At 41.8% G+C, this 18,284-nt stretch overlaps 1 protein-coding gene across 3 annotated transcripts in view; it reads right to left on the bottom strand.

Annotated features, from left to right (window-relative positions):
• Positions 1-7,910: 7,910 nt before the first annotated feature.
• Positions 7,911-18,284, bottom strand: part of map7d1b (MAP7 domain containing 1b) — a 37,593-nt gene continuing 27,219 nt past the window's right edge. For 2 of the 3 annotated variants that reach the window (XM_070921709.1, XM_070921711.1), the window contains 11 exons: positions 16,153-16,272; positions 14,744-14,895; positions 14,229-14,365; positions 13,456-13,694; positions 12,135-12,447; positions 11,514-11,694; positions 9,769-9,873; positions 9,627-9,677; positions 9,477-9,531; positions 9,111-9,380; positions 7,911-8,070 (listed from right to left, as the gene is read on the bottom strand). In XM_070921709.1, the coding sequence (XP_070777810.1) occupies positions 8,060-8,070; positions 9,111-9,380; positions 9,477-9,531; positions 9,627-9,677; positions 9,769-9,873; positions 11,514-11,694; positions 12,135-12,447; positions 13,456-13,694; positions 14,229-14,365; positions 14,744-14,895; positions 16,153-16,272 (1,634 nt within the window). In that variant the 3' untranslated portion in view covers positions 7,911-8,059. The remainder of the gene's footprint in view (positions 8,071-9,110; positions 9,381-9,476; positions 9,532-9,626; positions 9,678-9,768; positions 9,874-11,513; positions 11,695-12,134; positions 12,448-13,455; positions 13,695-14,228; positions 14,366-14,743; positions 14,896-16,152; positions 16,273-18,284) is intronic. The other variant, XM_070921710.1, reaches the window with a different exon arrangement.

Raw genomic sequence — 18,284 nt, 5'->3', positions numbered from 1 at the left:
CCCTCCTTCCTGGTTTCACTGTAACGTTAGGACCGAGTGTAAACCAACGGATGTTAGCAACCTAGCTAGCATAGTTAGCAACACCACAATTACCAACACAGTTACCAACAGTAACGGACACACTGCGCCTTTAGAGCAGGCCAGGTTCGGATTACGGTGTCATTCCACATTAGATACACCTGGGCATGCTTCTATGTATTTGTCAAATGTGCTAAATGTAACTATATGTTTGGAGGTAACGAGATTTAACGGTTGCTAACGATCGGCAGACACTATTAGCTCACGGTGCTATGTTCCATCGCTACGCTGAAAATCACGCGAGACTTTGTGTGACGAAGCGTAGATGTCCGGTGGGAGAAAGGGTCAAATTTCCTCAACGGGAGCTCATCATCTGGGGCTGTATTTCTTCTCGCTGTACCACCTGTGGCACAGGCACATGGCTGGATTAATCTGCCTGGGGCCCCTGGGGCAAAAATCAGCTGCTAGGCCCCCATGAACCCCCCCTTCCCCCCCTTTTTATTTATTCCTACATAATACAGCTTCACGTGTCATACATAGGATACAGTACTATTAGAAAAGAAATTGTCATTTGCGTTAAGGACACATAACTTAATACTTTGGTCTGGTAATAAAGCATGACCCACCTTAAGATCCATATCATGTCAGTTGGTATTGTTGTATTAATGGCACATATTCTCATATTCCCAAACAAATTGCCAGCCAGTGAACCAATAATCAGTTAAGAATTTCCTGCTGTACTGAGCAGAATCTGTTGTTTTTATTATTGTTTCTCATTCGTTTTCCAAGACTTGAAACTAAGTTTTCCTCATCTAAAAAAGAATTGCGCATTATACTCTTTAATAGTGCTATGCACAAATTTACATTTATTTATATACTGGGTCATTAGAGTGCATTCTTCATGTCCTTATGATGATAATTTGTAAACATAAAATACATTTTCAGTGTCACTTTCTTGGCTTTCTGATGGAGGAAGCTGTTTCAATATGGTTTTTAGATGATCCTGCAGTTGAGAATTAGTTGGCTGGTTAGCAGTGACACATTTACAGAGATGTAAAGCAATACATCAAATAAAATTACAGCAGATCAGGATCGTCTCTGACACACTGGCCGTTCTTTTGGGGGTAAATTACATCATTGAAACAAAAGAGCTTTCACCAGAAACTATTTACAATCTCCTTTCACACATTTCTCTTTCTTTTGTTACTATTGTGGAGGAAGATGTCCCCCCCCCCCCCATGTCTTTCAGCTTGAAGTCTGTTTGTAGTGCTGCTGTGCACTATTTTTATCAGACTAAAAGCCTCATAACGCCTGCTATCACAGAGACAGATTCCTCCCTGAGCACCCCTATGAGGCCACTTGGCTTTGGCCAAACACAAATACACTTAGTTGGTTACTAAAGTTATATTCTGTCTCATCTCACTGACACGTTTTCTGTTGGCGATATGAGAGTTAGCAGTAAAATGGACGACAGATCTGCCACAAAGGCTTCTTTCATATCAGGGTTATAAGAATCTTCTGGCTGGTGGTATTCCCCCGGAAGAGATTAGTCATTGCTGTCTATGAGATGAATGTCAGTGTCACATCAAAGATAAGGAATGTGTAATTTTATTCTATTTCAAATAAGAGTACAAACTGAATCACTGACTTTTCAGCCTGCAACACGTATCTTCTTGTTGATTCGTGCACCACCTGTTCACCTCAGGGAACTTTTAAATCCCACTGAAGAGGAAATCCTCAACAGCTAAACTGGAGTGCATTAACATTTATTCTGTTGTTTAAGTTTTTGACATTATGTCCTTATTGCTACCACTTTTAATCTCTTTTGTATGTAGACATTCAGTCAGGTGAGAGACCAATAATACATATTAATACATGTAGCACCACTATGATATGTTAATATAGTTCAGTAATATTTCATATCCACTGTCTTAAGGCAATACTGTGTAACAATGTCATACTTTCTGCACCATATGGATAGGTACTAATAGAGCTAAGTAAGTAGTAATAGAGCTAAATTACAGCTCAAGAATATCTGAATATATTGTACATAATTGCATTTTGTTCTCTCATTTCTCACATAAAGTGTGACTTGTGTGTCCTTTGTTCACCGTTTGTATTGTCTTTCTTTCATCAACTGATATTTCCAGTGTGGTTGTCCTCTGCACCTCTCTGTAAAAGGCAAATTAAGTCACTTTAACTTCAACAATTTCATCCTAAAAGAAAGCAAGACATTTTGTACATTTTTTTGATGATGCATGTGTTGCTTTACTTTACAAAATCCAGTGTGTCGCTACAGTTCAGATAATTTCCTGAGCCTTAAACTCAAATTTCTGTCCTTCATTATGCACGATAATAATGTGACATATAGTCCACAGCCTGCACAAAGACCTGGTTTGAATTCTCACAGCTCTGCATGGCACGCGGCAATCAAATCGCTCCTCGTTGACCTTCGACAAAGATATGCAAACAGTTCCTCTTCACTGTCATTTTCCTTTGCAGCACAGGTGTTGGACACTTGGACGTGCCAAAGTTAAAATTAACCCAGACAAATCTCTCCTTTGGCCACAATGTGGGAGCACACATGTCGCTCACTGTTACGAGCTGTTTATAGTCTCACTGGAGGTTTGAATACCGAGGGGCAGAGGACAACGTTGACCAGTGAGGTCATGAGATTAAAGTGAAATAAAGTCAGTAAGATTAAAGGGATCGTAGCGTGTTTACTCACTGTGACACACGGAGGAGCATTTGTGTCATCATTCGAAATAGAGCAAACAAGCAAAAATATCATTGATGCAAAAGAACAACTTAAAAACACACAAAAGTTCCAAAATATCATCTTTTATTTAGTGCTACGATAGTTTTATATATCATTTTAAATGCTGTCTCATCACGAGAACAGTTCAGTTCTGCTGTGTTTTAGAGTTTCTCCCTGAGCATCCTGATTATATTTTATATTTCTTTCAACCAACTTTGACACAAAAATGTGTCAAAGGTAAAAGACATTGAATTTACTTTCATTAAATCTTCATTTAATCACTAATAAAAGCGCTGTAAAGGCTGTAAAAGACTGTCAGCCCTCTCTGGTATTTTGTCCTCAGGATCATTGTACTTCATTTAGTTAAATAAAGAATAGAAATACACTGAAACCTACAACTCAAATTACAATGTCTACTTTCTCAGAGAAAGTGAGATCTCAGCAGTGCTCAGAAATACTTTCAAGGCATGAAAAAAAAATCAGCACTAAACATGTGAGAGAGAGAGAGAAAAGGCTCACCGTTTAGGGGAGAGTGAAAGTGCCGTGAAACAGAGAGGACCAAGACGTCTCTGCTTCCTCGTTTGTGGACAGAAACCTCAGTGAAAGGTGTTAAGATCGAGCTCAGCCTCTTGCAACCAACTGTGTGACGACCACTTGGTGAAATCACGTCTCAATTATAAATAGTTCACTCTCTGGAAGCCTTCTCAATGATGGTGTTTGAGGAAAGCGCGTGTGATGATCTGTGAGTTACAGTATGTGTTTGCTTCCACACGTTAATATGTTTCTAAAAGGACAACGTAAATGTAGATGTTGTGTTTGTGCACAGACGGATCAAAGGTGCAATGATGGATGAGCAGGTTGATTCACTCAGACATGTGACATATGTTTTGAAATGTGAATCCTGTCGCTTTTAGTAAATCTAAGCAGCTGTAGTGGCCACGCTTCATGCTCAGCATCTGCCCATTCACAGAGATAAAGACACACTGAAGCCCTTTACTTCTGTCAGGTTGATATCTCTGGTATAGGAAGCTCAAAGAAGCTAAAGGCCTGGGTATATATATATATATATATATATATACTGTATATGACCTCACATCACAGGGTGGTTATGCAAAAATCATACTGTCCAGGAACTTCAAGGGAAAAGCATTCGCAACAGGGTCATATAATTATACGAGTTCAAGCATTAGAAAAACAAGACAAAGAGTCCCACTAAAGTTTCATAATACTGAGCTGAGTTTTAGCAAGAGTCTACAGCAGTGATACTCAACTTGCAGCCTGTTGATAGGTGCCGAATTTCTGTTTATACCAAATGTTCAATAATGTCCCTTGACTTGGGAAGTTGCCTATCAATGATTTACATGCAGTGTGCAGGAGCGGTGACACTTGATTTCAAAAAGTTAATGTACACCTGACCTGCTGGGGGCACGTGGGAGAAGTTTGCCTTCAAGCCTTTCTGACAGAAAGACAGGATTTTCACCTGCTGCTCGTGTCCCGTGTGAAACCAAAAGTCAACACTGACTTATTATTTGAACCCAAACCATGATCCTAAACTGCAAACCAAACTACGACCGTTTCACAATGTTAACCACGTGTTAGAAAGACTTTTATTGTACCTATTAATGTTTATTAACTGCCCCCTGTCCTCGTGTCATCTTGCAGCCTTGCTAGCAGCTCTGTGAGGCTATGTTTAGCCATAGCAGTGCTTTGAGATAAATGCTAACATACTTATGCTTAACAGGTATGATGTTCACTATGTTCATCATCTTAGTTTAGCGTGTTAGCATGCTAAGATTAGCGCAAAACACAAAGTAAGCTGAGGCTGATGGGAATGTCAGTAGTATTATGTATTTGTCATCCTCACATCACAATTCATTCTGAGGGGAGCATAAATGTCGCAACATTTTACTCAAAACTCACTGTGGTGCTAGATAAAAAGTCAAAGGATCATCAAAGTCATTAGGATTCATCCCCCGGGGAACATGAATGTCTGCACAAAAGTTTGAGCCAATCGATCCTATAGATGGTGAGAAAATTTCACTGGATAAATGAAAAGTTTGACCTGCGGGGGGCGCTAGATAAAAAGTCCGGGGGTCACAAAAGTCAGTAGGATTCATCCTCTGGGGAACGTGAATCGCTCCAATAGTTGTTGAGATATTTCAGTCTGGACCAAAATGGCGGAACGACCAACAAACATCATCAATAAGTAAAGAAATAATAATTTCAGAAATCAAACTGCTGTGTTGCACCTGTTTCATTCGGGTGAAACCGGAGAAACGTTACCATGTGAACGTCCACTGATCAGACAAACAATGGAACATAATAGAACCACGATTCTACTCAGACAGAGAAGTAAACAAGGTCTCATCATTCGCTGTGTGGACTCCTTGTATGCAGCGCTGCACTGTATGGGGAGGAAACTTTCTAATAAAAAGTCTGATAAAAAGTCACCATCCAGAGCAAACAGACACAAACAACATGTCCTCCCCCCAGAATCACATCTCTGTGCCACATGGCAGCGTGGTCACGGTGAAACAAGGTCCAGTGTATTTTGTTAGACAGTTGATATGCTAGCGACCCTGTGACAGATGCACTGTGACCGAAACCGACCGGTCGCTGCAGCAATGAGACTTCTGTCTGAGGACAAAGTTACCGAGAGCTGAAGGGAAACGAGCGCGACCACAAGGCTTCTAATATTTGATTGCTAGAGTGCGTTATAGCAAGTGGACAGCGAATCTCATGCAGGCACCTTTGATCCTTTTGGCTGGACTACGTGTCAGAGCTGTCTGGGGTCAGTTCTCGTCTCTGTGTAGCATAAAGCCACAAACAAACTCAAACAGCGAGACGCTGTTAAAATCTTTATTCTTTCATACATAAAATCCTGTTTCCCAGAGACTAAACTGTAAAATAAACGCCAGAAATAAAGAAAATGCAGTTGTTTTGAATCACTTGTACACTAAGTACATTTCCTCAAGTACAATTTTAAGGTGCTTGTACTCTACTTGAGTATTTGTATTATATATATTACTTTATCTACCCCACTGCAATCCAGAGGTACTTTTTACTTCTCTACATTTATTTGACAGCTTTAGTTGGTTTGCAGACTCACATTATTAATACAAAATATGAAGCAACTAATAAATTATGAGGTATTATTATGGATTAAACTACCCAGCAGTATATAAAGTAGTTGAAATTAGCTCCACCTTTACCAGCTAGCTTTACCAGTATTGCTACTTTAACTTAAATACGAGATCTGAGTACTTGTGTTGCGGCTCATTTGGTTTTGCATTAAAACTATTTGACAACCTATTTGCATTTTTTGGTACCGCCACTCTCATATTTGTCTTTTGTTTATGTTTGTTTATGTGCGTGAGAAAGTTTAGTAAATAAACAAGAATCTTCCTATTGTTTTCTAATTATTCATCAAATTAGATTGCCATTCCATTATGTTTCCTAAATATATTTTGAAATATTTGTTTGGATTCACATTACTACTGGAAAAAAAGTGATTTTTAAAAAGTATAATCATGTAAATCTTGAGAAAACTGCATCGATTTTACAAATTAAATGTTAAACGTACTCATCCCTCGGATGCTAATCATCGTATCAGCCTGAGTCTGAGAAAATAACCCTGAAGATGTCATCAGGGTTCTTAATTCATTAATTAATAATGCCGCATTGAGTTTGAAAGAGGACATGAGGGTCAAAGCGATAATTGCATCATGGGAAAAGTAGGATCCGGTGTTTTGGAGTTTAAAAGATAAAAGTTAGACTATCTCGGCCTCTGTTGCTTAAATTTGTATAATTCTTCTTTAATCTGTCTCTCATTATTCCCCTTTACTTCATGAAAGTGGAATACTTCATCGCTGGAGAACCCCTTTAAGTAACTGATGATGTTCTCCAGCATTTCACTGAAATCATCACTTGTGCTTCGGAGTCCGTGCTGCCACCTTCTGGTCTCTGTGGACATGTATTCAGACCCTTGACTGAAGTCAAAGTACCAAAACAACAACATAGAAAATACAAAAATATCATTAGCAAAATGTACTTAAAGTATCATAAGTATTTGTTCTGTAGAAAATGGTATATGGCACATTACTACATATTATATGATAGATTGTTAATATGGATTCATTAATGTGTAATTTTATAAATAAAATTGCAGCATTTTACTGCTGTAGCTGCTCGAGGTGGAACTAGTTTTAAGTACTTTAAGTACGTTTTGCTACAAAACTCGGGAGTAAACTTTTATTTATATAATTTTATGTATTTTATTTCAGATATTAATATGAAAAGTGACTAATGATCTCAGATAAATGTAGTGGAGTAAAAAGTGGATTACTTGAAATGTCATGGAGTAGTATAAATGTATTAAGTATCATAAAATGGAAATACTCAAGAGTAAAGTACCGTACTTGAATAAAGTACTTAGTTACTTTTCACCACAGTCTAATGTCCTTGTAGTGTTTATACAGTATGTTGATATACTGTAACTGTGCAGCTTTATTACAAAATCTGTAAAGATTAATAGGACAAAATATGAGGATATCTAATGTTTTCTAATGTTTTCTAATGTCTCCACATGACTGGACGCAGGTGGACACACACACAGAGCCGAGTCCCTTTCATAAAGCTTTATTTCACAGATCCCCTGTAACAGGAGGCCGAGGCAGCCGGGCTCATTATACATTTACATACACTGTCTGTGGCCAGTCCTTACAATGCTCCCCCATGTTAAATAACTCAATAATTCAAGACAACAAACACACACACACACGCACACACACACACACACACACACACACACACACTGTTCAACTTAAGATAACAATAACAATATCGTAACGACGGTAATAATAACAACCATTGTCAAATATTATGTATTTCCAGGGTTTTATACTGTATTTTCTAAAATTTGTTACACAGTCAGTCATCTTTAAGGTGCACCATAAAATCTGTATGTGACGTTTCAGTAAAACTTGACAAATGCTGCACCATAACACGCGGTGAAGACAGAGAATACTTGTTGCATTTTTTTTTTTTATATTTCAGATGAGAGTTTTTGTTGTTTTTTTTTTATTCGCAGGCAGAGTTGTTGATGCTCCTCCTCCTCCTCCTCCTCCTCCTCCTCCTCCTCCTCGTTCTTCCTCTACTGTAGATGTGAATTCAGCGCAGTTCGTTGTTTGTTTGGCACACTATTTTTATAAGCCGCTGTGGCGTGGCATGAATCTCATAGCTCAAGCAGAGACATAAGGCGCGTCTCCATGGATGTGTTGGGACTCACAGGACCTCTGCAGGGGAAGAAAAACAGAGAACTGTAATATTTGTTAAACGTGGAATCAAGTTTTTATTCTTGTCGGCATTTAAAGCCCACGTTACACGTTATAACTATACCAGATGAACGACAGATGTATTATATATATGTAATATTGTAATATTCATCAGTTATTGTAACTACCAAGATGCTGCAGCAGTTTTTCAACAAGTACACATGCCTTGTTTCCATCATATATCTTTTAACAGTATATAAAAATCAGAATGTGGCAAAAAACAAAAAAAAAGAGACTTATTTTGATGTTTTTTATGTGCTTTTGATCGTGGTGGGGAAAAAGCCGTTTGTTGGTACACACCATAAAGAAAAATAGAAATGATAAAACTGTCTTGGGACAGTGGTTTACATAATTTCTAATGGCTTAACTTCTACATCCAAAAGACTTGAAATGTACATTTCAGCTTACAGGATATATAAATTGGCCCTAAAATAAAAAAATAAACATTTTTAAATGTCAGACTGACATCTGAGACACAACTGGTCACATTTTAATAGAAATTCGACACTCTGGCGTTTCATTTTAGGGATTCTACATTTGAAGGAATGTTTGAATTTCTAACTGGCCCAACTAACTTCCAGTAAAGGGTGACAAACATGAATTGTTTGATCTACGACTCCCAACTTGTGATCCCTAAGATAAGTATGAGGGGGTCACGAGATGATTCACATGATAAAACAAGATAAAAGACTGTTTTTTAAAGGTGAAAACGATGTTCATTTTTCAGACTTCTCCCTATTTTCTGCTATTTTTCTTGTGAAATGCTGGATACTTGTTTACTTGATGAGGCCTTTAAATGAAACAATGTGAAAAGAAAACACTGATGAAGGATTGGACCTGAAGATTGGATGTGGGGTCTTGGCGTTAGACAGAGTCAAGTTTGAAATCTGGACCCCCCTCCCCTCCACTCTAAGCAAAAAGTAACCCTAATACACTGCTTCCTGTATGTAACCTGACTCTGCTGTATGATCACAGTCTTGTCTGGCGTCTCTTCTCTGTACCTGCGACATGCTGAGGCTTCATGGGGCCTGTTTTCATGAGGAAGGGCTCTCCACCCTCGAACCCCAGGATGGGCTCGCTGACCAGCCCGCTCTGAGTCTGCGCCGGGTTACCGCTGTTGTTCAGCTGGATGATCTCCTCAAAGTCGGCTGCCTCTCCGTTGGCCGAGACGCCGTTCAGGTGAGCGGCGGGCTGGACGCCGTTTACAACGGGGCCGGACCCGCTCTGTGACGGGCTGAGGACCGCCGCAACGGGACTCTGCAGGTTTCCAGCTTTAGAAAGATAACATTATTGAATAAATAAATTAAATGATTAGATTTTTCAGAGTGCGTATATGGCATAGACTGCCGTGAAAAGGTGACAATTACCTTTACTGAGCTCTGTGTCCTTGCCGTTGACCTGTGGAGACGCTTTGACATCCTTCTGTGATTATAAAGAACAAAAAGACTTTTGTTATTTCAAAAAAGACAAGAGGAAGTTTATTTTCTTCACGCCTGTGTAAAAGGAATCACACTGGCCTTTTCTCCTGCATCACTTTTCCGAGTCCTCTTCATGATCTCCTCGAGGCGCTGCGCGGATCAGACAGAGAGATATCAGTTAGTTAGCTGCTGGGGAGGAAACACCAGGGTGAACTGGAGTGTGACTGTCTGAACTCCTCACCTTCTTCCTCTCCAGTCGCTCCTGCTCTTCTTTCTGGAAGTGTTTCTCCCTCTCCAGGCGCTGACGCTCGGCCTCCTCGCGGGCTTTGGCCTCAGCCTCCTCCCTCTGAAGAAAGAAAACATGAATGTGACGCTGGCAAAAAAACCCAAAAACATGTACTCAAAAGTCCTATTTTTGTACAGGGGAACAGGTCTTGACCACCAGGGGGCAGCACATGCTCAGTCTGTCTTGCAGCCTTCAGGCCCAGGTTGATACTATCTGAGTAACTCCATTACATGCTTCACTGGGTATTTAGACTGACCACCAGCCGACCAGATGTGTCAAAGTCAGCAATAAAAACAAAAATTATGACGTGTGCATGAATCACATTTGTCAAGTGTTGTAACCTGCTGTTTTTCAAATCTGCCCTTTCACACGTTGAACCACAGCGCACTGACTTCTCACTGCAACCATTAGTTTTGATTTTAAGGACATAAATCTTAAGCGGTCATTTTCAGACTGTTTCCACAGCCGAGAGACAACGCTTCAAAAGTAAGAGGCCTCTCCAGTCTGGAGCGAGCGGGTGGAACAATGGTCCGATTGAGGGGAAAACGGGGAGTCGAGCAGAGCTGATAGCTTCAAGCATGGCGTACACTGACGCTGCTTATCCGACTATCAGCCCACTGCAGAGCCAAGCGTACGAGACGGAGGCAACACAGGCCTGTCACTACCACAATGGCTCCCTTAGCCTCCGATCATCACCATTATGGAGGTCACCAGCTGGCATCTGCCCGGGCAGACAAGGGGCCTCTGACTGGTGGGCATGACACACATCGTCCGTGACAGCAGCACATATTCTCCTCCTTTAATCTGCCCAGATGCCAGACAGTCAGGGGGTGAGTGAGTCAGACCGGGGCCTGATGTTTGGGCTCACATACAGTAACCCCCCACCCCCACCACCACCGACACCCAGCAGCTCAGGCATCCTCGTATGCATTAATCTGCCCAGATGGTAAGTGGGTTTACTGCATGTGGGGGATCACTGGGATTCATGCTGGTTAATGGAAAATTAGAGGGTTTCCAGTGCAGTTCAGTATTTACAGCTCACAAGAAATGATCATGTGTCTCTGATGAAGTGTTGGACCTGGTAGAAGAGTGAATTTACAGTCACAATTGTGCAGGTTTTGAGTCTAATACAGATCCAAATTGCATAAAATATAGGCATTATGTTATTCACGATCTCATCAAGTCATAAAAATCACAGTAAAAGCATTTTAAGTTAATATGTTAGCAAACAGCAGCTATAGAGCGGCACTATCATTCATTTAGGGTTTAAATTTGGAACAGTGTATGTTCATATTTGCTGTTTTTCTCTAAGTACTGCAGTAGAGGTGCATACATTATTATTATTTACAAGAGGTAATAGTGCCATATGTAGTCTTTAGTGCACGTGGGTGGAAGAAGTGTAGGAATAACATGTTGCTTGTAAGATGTAGAGAATAACGGAGCGGGCGGAGATGTAAGTTTTAGATAAGAATCACCAGTCATGATGTCGTCATCTAAACCTTCATGTAAACCCTCATTCAGTGATTTCTCTGCCTCCTGGACTTGTGAGTACACTGGTTTCATTCACAAGTGGATTCAGTTAAATGGAGCATGAGTGAAAACTCACATGCCTTGCAGATTAAAAGTAAAGTAAGTAAAACAGCGACTGCAAATGTTTTGGACGGCTCCTGTTTTAAGGTCTTTGGTTCCTGGCCACCGACCTGTTTCTGCAGCCTCTCGTTCTCCTCCTGCTCGGCTTTGGCTCTCTCCTGCGCCTCCTTCTCCTCTTCGGCTCGCTGGGCTTCGTCCCGCAAACGCTGCTGCTCGGCCATGAATCGAGCCTCCTCCTCTCTGCGCTTCCTCTCCTCAGCCTCCCGGGCCATCGCCTCCTCCCGGAGGATCCTGAAAAGATGCATCTGGCGTTACACACTGTATTGCACGCTATCATATTATATTATATTTACAGAGAGATCAGCAGTTTGTGGGGTTCACTGCCACATATCGTAGCTCTTTCCAGGAATCTTCCAAGGAAATCAAGGACCCAATTAAAAATATTGTAGCAAGGTAACAGCTAGGGAGGGACACACAATAACCTTACAATGTGATGCAACACAATGCAAGTTTATAAGGTGTTTTTTATTGCAGGACTGTTTTATTGGATTACGTCATGTTGTTAGGTGTTTCTGCTCTGTATTTTTAATGTGGTGTCTCGTGGCAGTAAAAATAAAGCAACTTTCACACACTGTTGATACATTTAAATGACATTAAATGATGAATAAGAAGGCGTTTCGTTGACTCTGCATCAACAACAGACTGATACTCATATTGACATTAAGTCGGACCTGTTCTTGTGCTCCTGCTCCAGACGCTCCTGCTCCTCCCTCTCCCGCTGCTCTCTGGCTTGTCTGCGCTTCTCTGCCAAGACGCGAGCAGCCTCCTCCGGGTTGTTGGTGCCGGCTGACGGCTTGCTGGCCGGCGCAGACGGGGTGGAGGCAGCGGCGGGATTACTGGTGGAGGCTGGAACAGGCGACGCGGCTGGGGCGACCGGCTCTACGCTCGGCACAGCCGGAGAGGCCGCCGATACGGCCGCCGGGCTGAGGGAAGGAGGTGTGAGGGGTGCAGAGGACACCGTGATTGCAGGAACATTACTGGAGTCTATTGGAGAGAAGACAAAGAGACGACAGGTAAATGCTTATGTGTCTAAAAACATAACAGTACGGAAGCAAACGCCTGGTTTACCAAGAACATAACAAAACATCTGAAGAATAAGATGATTAAAAATAGCCAGAGACTTCCAGATGATACATTTTTAAATAATTTATTATGTAGCTATGATTCAACATGGATTTTCATTTTAATAAATTAACAATTTCCAGTTAAGTGCCCGCTGTGTAAAGCTAATCTATCCAAATCATATAAAGAGCTCTATTTTAATGAACGCAGGTGCGCCCTGAACATCATACTTTATAGGAGGGCATTTTAGAGGATGTGACGATCACATTTTGCTCACGATCAGAGAAGGAAATAGTTTCCTGCTTAATCTTCATATTGCGACATAAACTGCTGATCCACAAATAAATCGGGGCTTGAAAAATAACCCTTTTGTTTCTGGGAACACTATGAAATGTAACCCGAATGATCTCGTTGATCACAGACACACGTCGACCTGGACTGTGACGAAAAATGCTCATTAAAAAGAAGGTGACACGAGCAGCCGGTTGTCCGGTGTTTTGGACGGAGACACCGGTGGAGGACTGGCAGGACGAGACGTTCCTGAGGGATGTTTTGCGGAGAGAGAAGTTTGAATTTATCTCTGATTTTTCATGAAACTGTGTGAACGGTTTTCAATGTGTCGGTCTCCAACACGGCTGTTGGTTTTCAGCAGAAACTGTGTACTGTGAATAATTAATCAAAAACGTTTGATGTGCACATGAGCAGGATGTTTTTGTCGTTATTTCACAGCAGTCTGGTGCTGTGGCACAAAATGTAACCAGCGTAATTGTGGTTTGACAGACTGTAGACACACACACACACACACACACACACACACACACACACTCTGCAGTAATCATGTGTGTTCGTTTACACAGTAACACGAATGTCAGCCAAAACCTCCAGGTCACCTTGAGGCTTGGACATCGTCTCCATGGTAACCACACTCACTCTTTTTCTCCTCCTCTGGCTGCTGGGGTTCGTGGCCTGTTTCCACGGCGACCGCAGTGACCGTCTGGGGCTGCACCCTGGCGGGCGTCTGGGCTCGTTTGGGCCGGGTCTTGGTGCCAGGAGGAGGAGGCGTCTTCTTGCCCGTCGGGGTCTTGGAGGCTGCCGCTGGCACCAAGGGGGACAAGGGTCGACTTTTGGGGGCGGCAGGTGATGGGGGTCTGTTTTTGGGCTTCGGGGTGCTGATGAGAAGAGAGGGAGGTGAAATATGAGTCAAAGAGAAGAGAGAGTGAGTTCACAGCAGAGCAGGAAAAGGTAATGAGGTTCCTGGTGAACTACATAAAGCCCATAACTAGGTCATGTGGATGATATGAGGGACTTTATCTGAAACTCTACATTCGGCCGCCATGATTCTTTGGCTGTAGGCAGTGTGTGTGTGTGTGTGTGGGGGGGTAACATGAGGAGGGGGGAGGCATCGGTCAGGAAAACCCCATTCTGTCTGAGAGCTCCACACAAACAGACCTGCTGCTGGCAGACTGCCCTGAACGGCGTCCAGCAGAGTCTCTTTTACTATTTAGATTATAGCACCTTGGACCATCTGTTAGACATTAACCTGCTCCGGGGATGAAGCGCGAGGACACGCGAGCGCCCTCTCTCTCTCTCTCAGCCTCTCTCCAACATTAACTAAGTCCTCAATATAGAATTAATTTAACATTTTACTAGTTTGGTCTGCAGAAGGCAGTTTGTGCGATCTGTCTGTGTTTCCAGACGCTAACCTGGTCTCTGGCCGGGATCTCTGGGTCGTGGTTGTGGGTGACGTCGTCTGTCTCTTCTTCTGCACTTTTGTGAGGGCGCTCTTCTCTTTTTCGTTCTCCCTCTCCTTGTCTTTCTTCTCCTTCTTCTTTTTGTCCACCTTAAAGAAACAGTCGATAAAAGCATTTTGTTAAATGTCGGTGTCGTCACCTGACAAGTGTTGTAGAGGCGTCTCCCACATCACATTATAAAACAAACATCTTTCCACCTGACATGATATATTACGGTTCTTTAAAATGACTTTTTAAAGAACTGCATTTATTGTCTGAAGTTGGCAAATGTGTTACTGCAGCAAACAGTCCCGTTTTAAAGAGGTGATGGTCACGATGGTCTGTTTTTGGGCATGAAAGACCCCAAAGAGGATGGACAACATCACAAAAGATCAAGTTGAAAAAAGATGGGTACTTCCACTACTTTAAATCCAGTGTGTTCACTAGTATGTGTTTGTGAGAGTCATCGTGTTCGTATGTGTGCCTACCGGCGTGGAGTTTCGTCGGCGCTGCCGCTGGGTGATGTCCGGCGTGCTGGCGGAGGAGACCCTCCAGCGCTCGGCGGCGTTCTGGTGCGGGTGGTGATGGGAGGAGGTGTTCAGTGGGCTGGCAGAGGCTGAACGGGAGCAGTGGTGAGAGTCTGAGTAACACATGAACATGCAGAGAGCGGCGGCAAGGCCAGGGTCAGGGCCCAACACACACACACACACACACACACACACACCATGCAGGTGATAAAACGTCTCTCAGTGAGGCCACAACGCGCTACCAGACTCTCGCTGACAGATAAAGTAATGACAGCTGAGGATGGGGCGACTTATTTTACTGTTTTTGTGATGGAACCTTATTGATTTCACTCACAAGCTTAATTATCTTTTTATTGTCATCCATTATTTCCTGTTGTAGCTTTATTCTTTATTCTTTCTCAATGACCCCATCCCCTCTCAGAAACCAACTCCACAACTGTTTTCATAATTTATCATTTTTAAAGAAAAAAACAAAACAAATACTTGCCGCTTCCAGCTTCTCAAATGTGACATTTTGCAGCTTTTCTCTGTCTTAAATCACTCTAAATTGGATATCTTTGGGTTTTAGACTTTAAAGACATCAACTTGGGGTCTGAGAAACTTTGGTGTGCCTTTCTCACTACGTTTTGTCATTCTTCCAACACGTAATTGACAAATGAACTGATATTGAAGATAATTTTGGTGGCAGCCTTTTCTTCAATCACACCACATATCAAAACATAGATACATGAAGAGAAAGAGTAAGAGAGAGGGGAAGAGATGAATGTTGGTTGCAGCTTCTCAAACATGAGATTTTACTCCTTTTCTCTTTTTCATAATATTGTGAGTTGAATTTCTTTTGTGTTTGGGATGTTTGGTCGAACATACATAAGATGGCCTCTGGGGCACTGGGATGTGCATTTTTAGACTCAACAATTACTCAAACAAAAAATGGACAGATTAATCAATATTGATTCGTTGTTGTTGAGAAAACAATCTCCCCAGAAGGTCTATTTACATTTTCTTCTGAACATTTTAGGGACTTAAGCCGAGAAGTGCTTAGTTACAATTTCATGATAACTGGGTGAACTTTGTCGTTTGATGAGCTCCAGAACGGCTACTACATGGACGTTGTGGGCGAGATTGTTTTGTCAACTGCTGTTTCTTTGAATCAAACCAAATATCAGTTTTATATAAAAACATAGAGATAAAGATAGAAAGAGAAAGATAGAGAGGGTAAAAAATAAAGAATGAAACAAAACATATGTTATGACTGAATGTTATGGTCTTTTCCTCTCTTAAAAGTCCCAAAAAGGGACCTAAAGGTGACCAAAAGAGTATTCCTCCCTCCCGGCAGAAGAAGGGGATTGTGGGTACGTTCTCACACTCACGAGAGTCGCTGTTGTTGAGGAGCGTGGCGGCGCTGCGACTGCGGGCCAAGAAGGACAGCGTCGGCGTCATGAGCCGCTCCACGATCCGGCTCTCCCACGGACTCAGACGCAGGCTGCGGGCTGACACAAGAGGGCGCCGTCAGAGTCGGGTTAATGTCAGAGCGCACACACACACACACACACACACACACACACACACACACACACATGAAGGTCCAGTAGATGCTTGCACACAAAAATCACCCTCATATCTTCAGACGTAGTAGACTCAAAGCAGGATGATGGTCTGAGGAAATGTCACCAGGTTATGACAATAAAAAAAAAACAGATAAAACTTTGTCTTGTCAGAGGTAAATAAACACTTTCGTCACTTCTGTTTATTTAGTTTAGTTATTTTACTCCGGGTTTGATCTTTCTGACAAAACTGCACATGAATGAAAGATCTTTCCTCCGGCACGCGAATGCACGCTCAGTTATAGAAACATTTCTTAGAGGCGCTGGAAGCATCAATAATCTCATTGGCTGGTTTAGACATCAGTAGGCGGAGTCATATTTAGAAGTGAGCACATTTTGATATTTGATGATTTAGGAAGGTGAGCAGGAAAGCCAGCTAGCTCACATACATTGGTAATTAACATCAGAGGCTAGCAGGTCTAGCTTGACTGCGGGTGGCTGAGTGAAATGATGCCTTCAAGAGGTATTATGGTAACTACGGTCATGAAGAAAGAACCTACATATGTCTGACAGTTAAGTGTTGTGGTGAGCTATCATTGTCTTGTTCCTAGCACATAAATCATTCACCATTTTTTCATTATTAATGTCACCTAGCAAAAGTTTTAAACCACTTGAACTCCAAGACTAATGTGTATTATTGAAGACACAACACCCCATGTTCTATTTGAAGGGTCTTAAAGGGAAACTAAAGTTTATCGCATCGGTTTTATTTTCATAGCTTTAACCAGGACATTAACATTATAAAAAGACATTCCTGCGTAGCTAGAAAGTAGATCCAACGGAGCAGCAAACATGAGCAGTCAGAGAATCTTACAGGTAGCAAACAAGCAGACACTTAAACCAGATTAGCTTCCACTTGATATGGACGTAAAACTGAAAATAAGAGCCCCATTAATGTTGCTAATAATCCCTTGTTGCACGGGAAAACTCGGTACTTATGGAGGGTCAAGGTTGAACCAGGAAATTTGAATTTTACCATTCGGTTTAGTTTTCTCTTCCAAATAACATTGACTAACAAGACCCAAGTTGTCCTATATCCTAGTTTTCCTTTAAGCTGTCTGTTTTTATTTTTTAGCTCCCCCATTGAGGTTTAACTCATCCAGAGAGATTATTACTGCGTCTAGGACGTGTTTGTACAACTCAAACTCCAGTCTGCCAATAAGACGCTCAAAGATGAAGTCATACAGGATGAATGGCTGAACTTTAGCCTACATGTCACACACAGTACCAGACATTAGATAGCAACACACAGAGGTGCAAACCCAAGTTAATGTTCTTTACTTACCGCTCAAAAACACAAAAAGCCAGTGTGGCTGTTCGCTGTACCCCACTCAAACCCGATGCGGTGCAAAGGCCCGGCATGACATTAGTGCTGTTTGTTCTATAAGCAGCACACACACGACTCTGCCCGTAATACCATTCAGATATTACTCAGTGTGTATCTAACTGTTATTGAGTGTCATGTGATGGAAGTCCAGCACACATGATGACCAACAACAGCAGAATATAATCAAATGCATTGTAATGACGGGTGGAAAACACACACACACACACACACACACACACACACACACACACACACACACACACACACCAATAAATCATTCTCTCATGAGTAAAGCAAACTTAATGTCAGAGAATAAAGTTGCTTTTAGTCAGAGGTCAGCACCATCTTTGATTCTAGCAGAATCAAATCAGTCCGATAATATTTGTTAGAAACTACAGATGCCTGTGAATGAGTTTTACAAAGCACGGGACAAATAGTAGAAAACCTCAAGAAAGAGACAAATGATGCAGAGTGAGAGCTCTGACTCTCCACACGAAGCTCAAACTTCTTCAACAGTAACTTAAAGAAAGACTCAAATACCGCAGTGCAGCATTTTCTAAAATCCAACTAC

Source organism: Enoplosus armatus, chromosome 16 (assembly GCF_043641665.1).
Source record: "Enoplosus armatus isolate fEnoArm2 chromosome 16, fEnoArm2.hap1, whole genome shotgun sequence".
Lineage (NCBI taxonomy): Eukaryota > Metazoa > Chordata > Actinopteri > Centrarchiformes > Enoplosidae > Enoplosus > Enoplosus armatus.
This window is presented reverse-complemented; position numbering and strand designations above follow the sequence as displayed.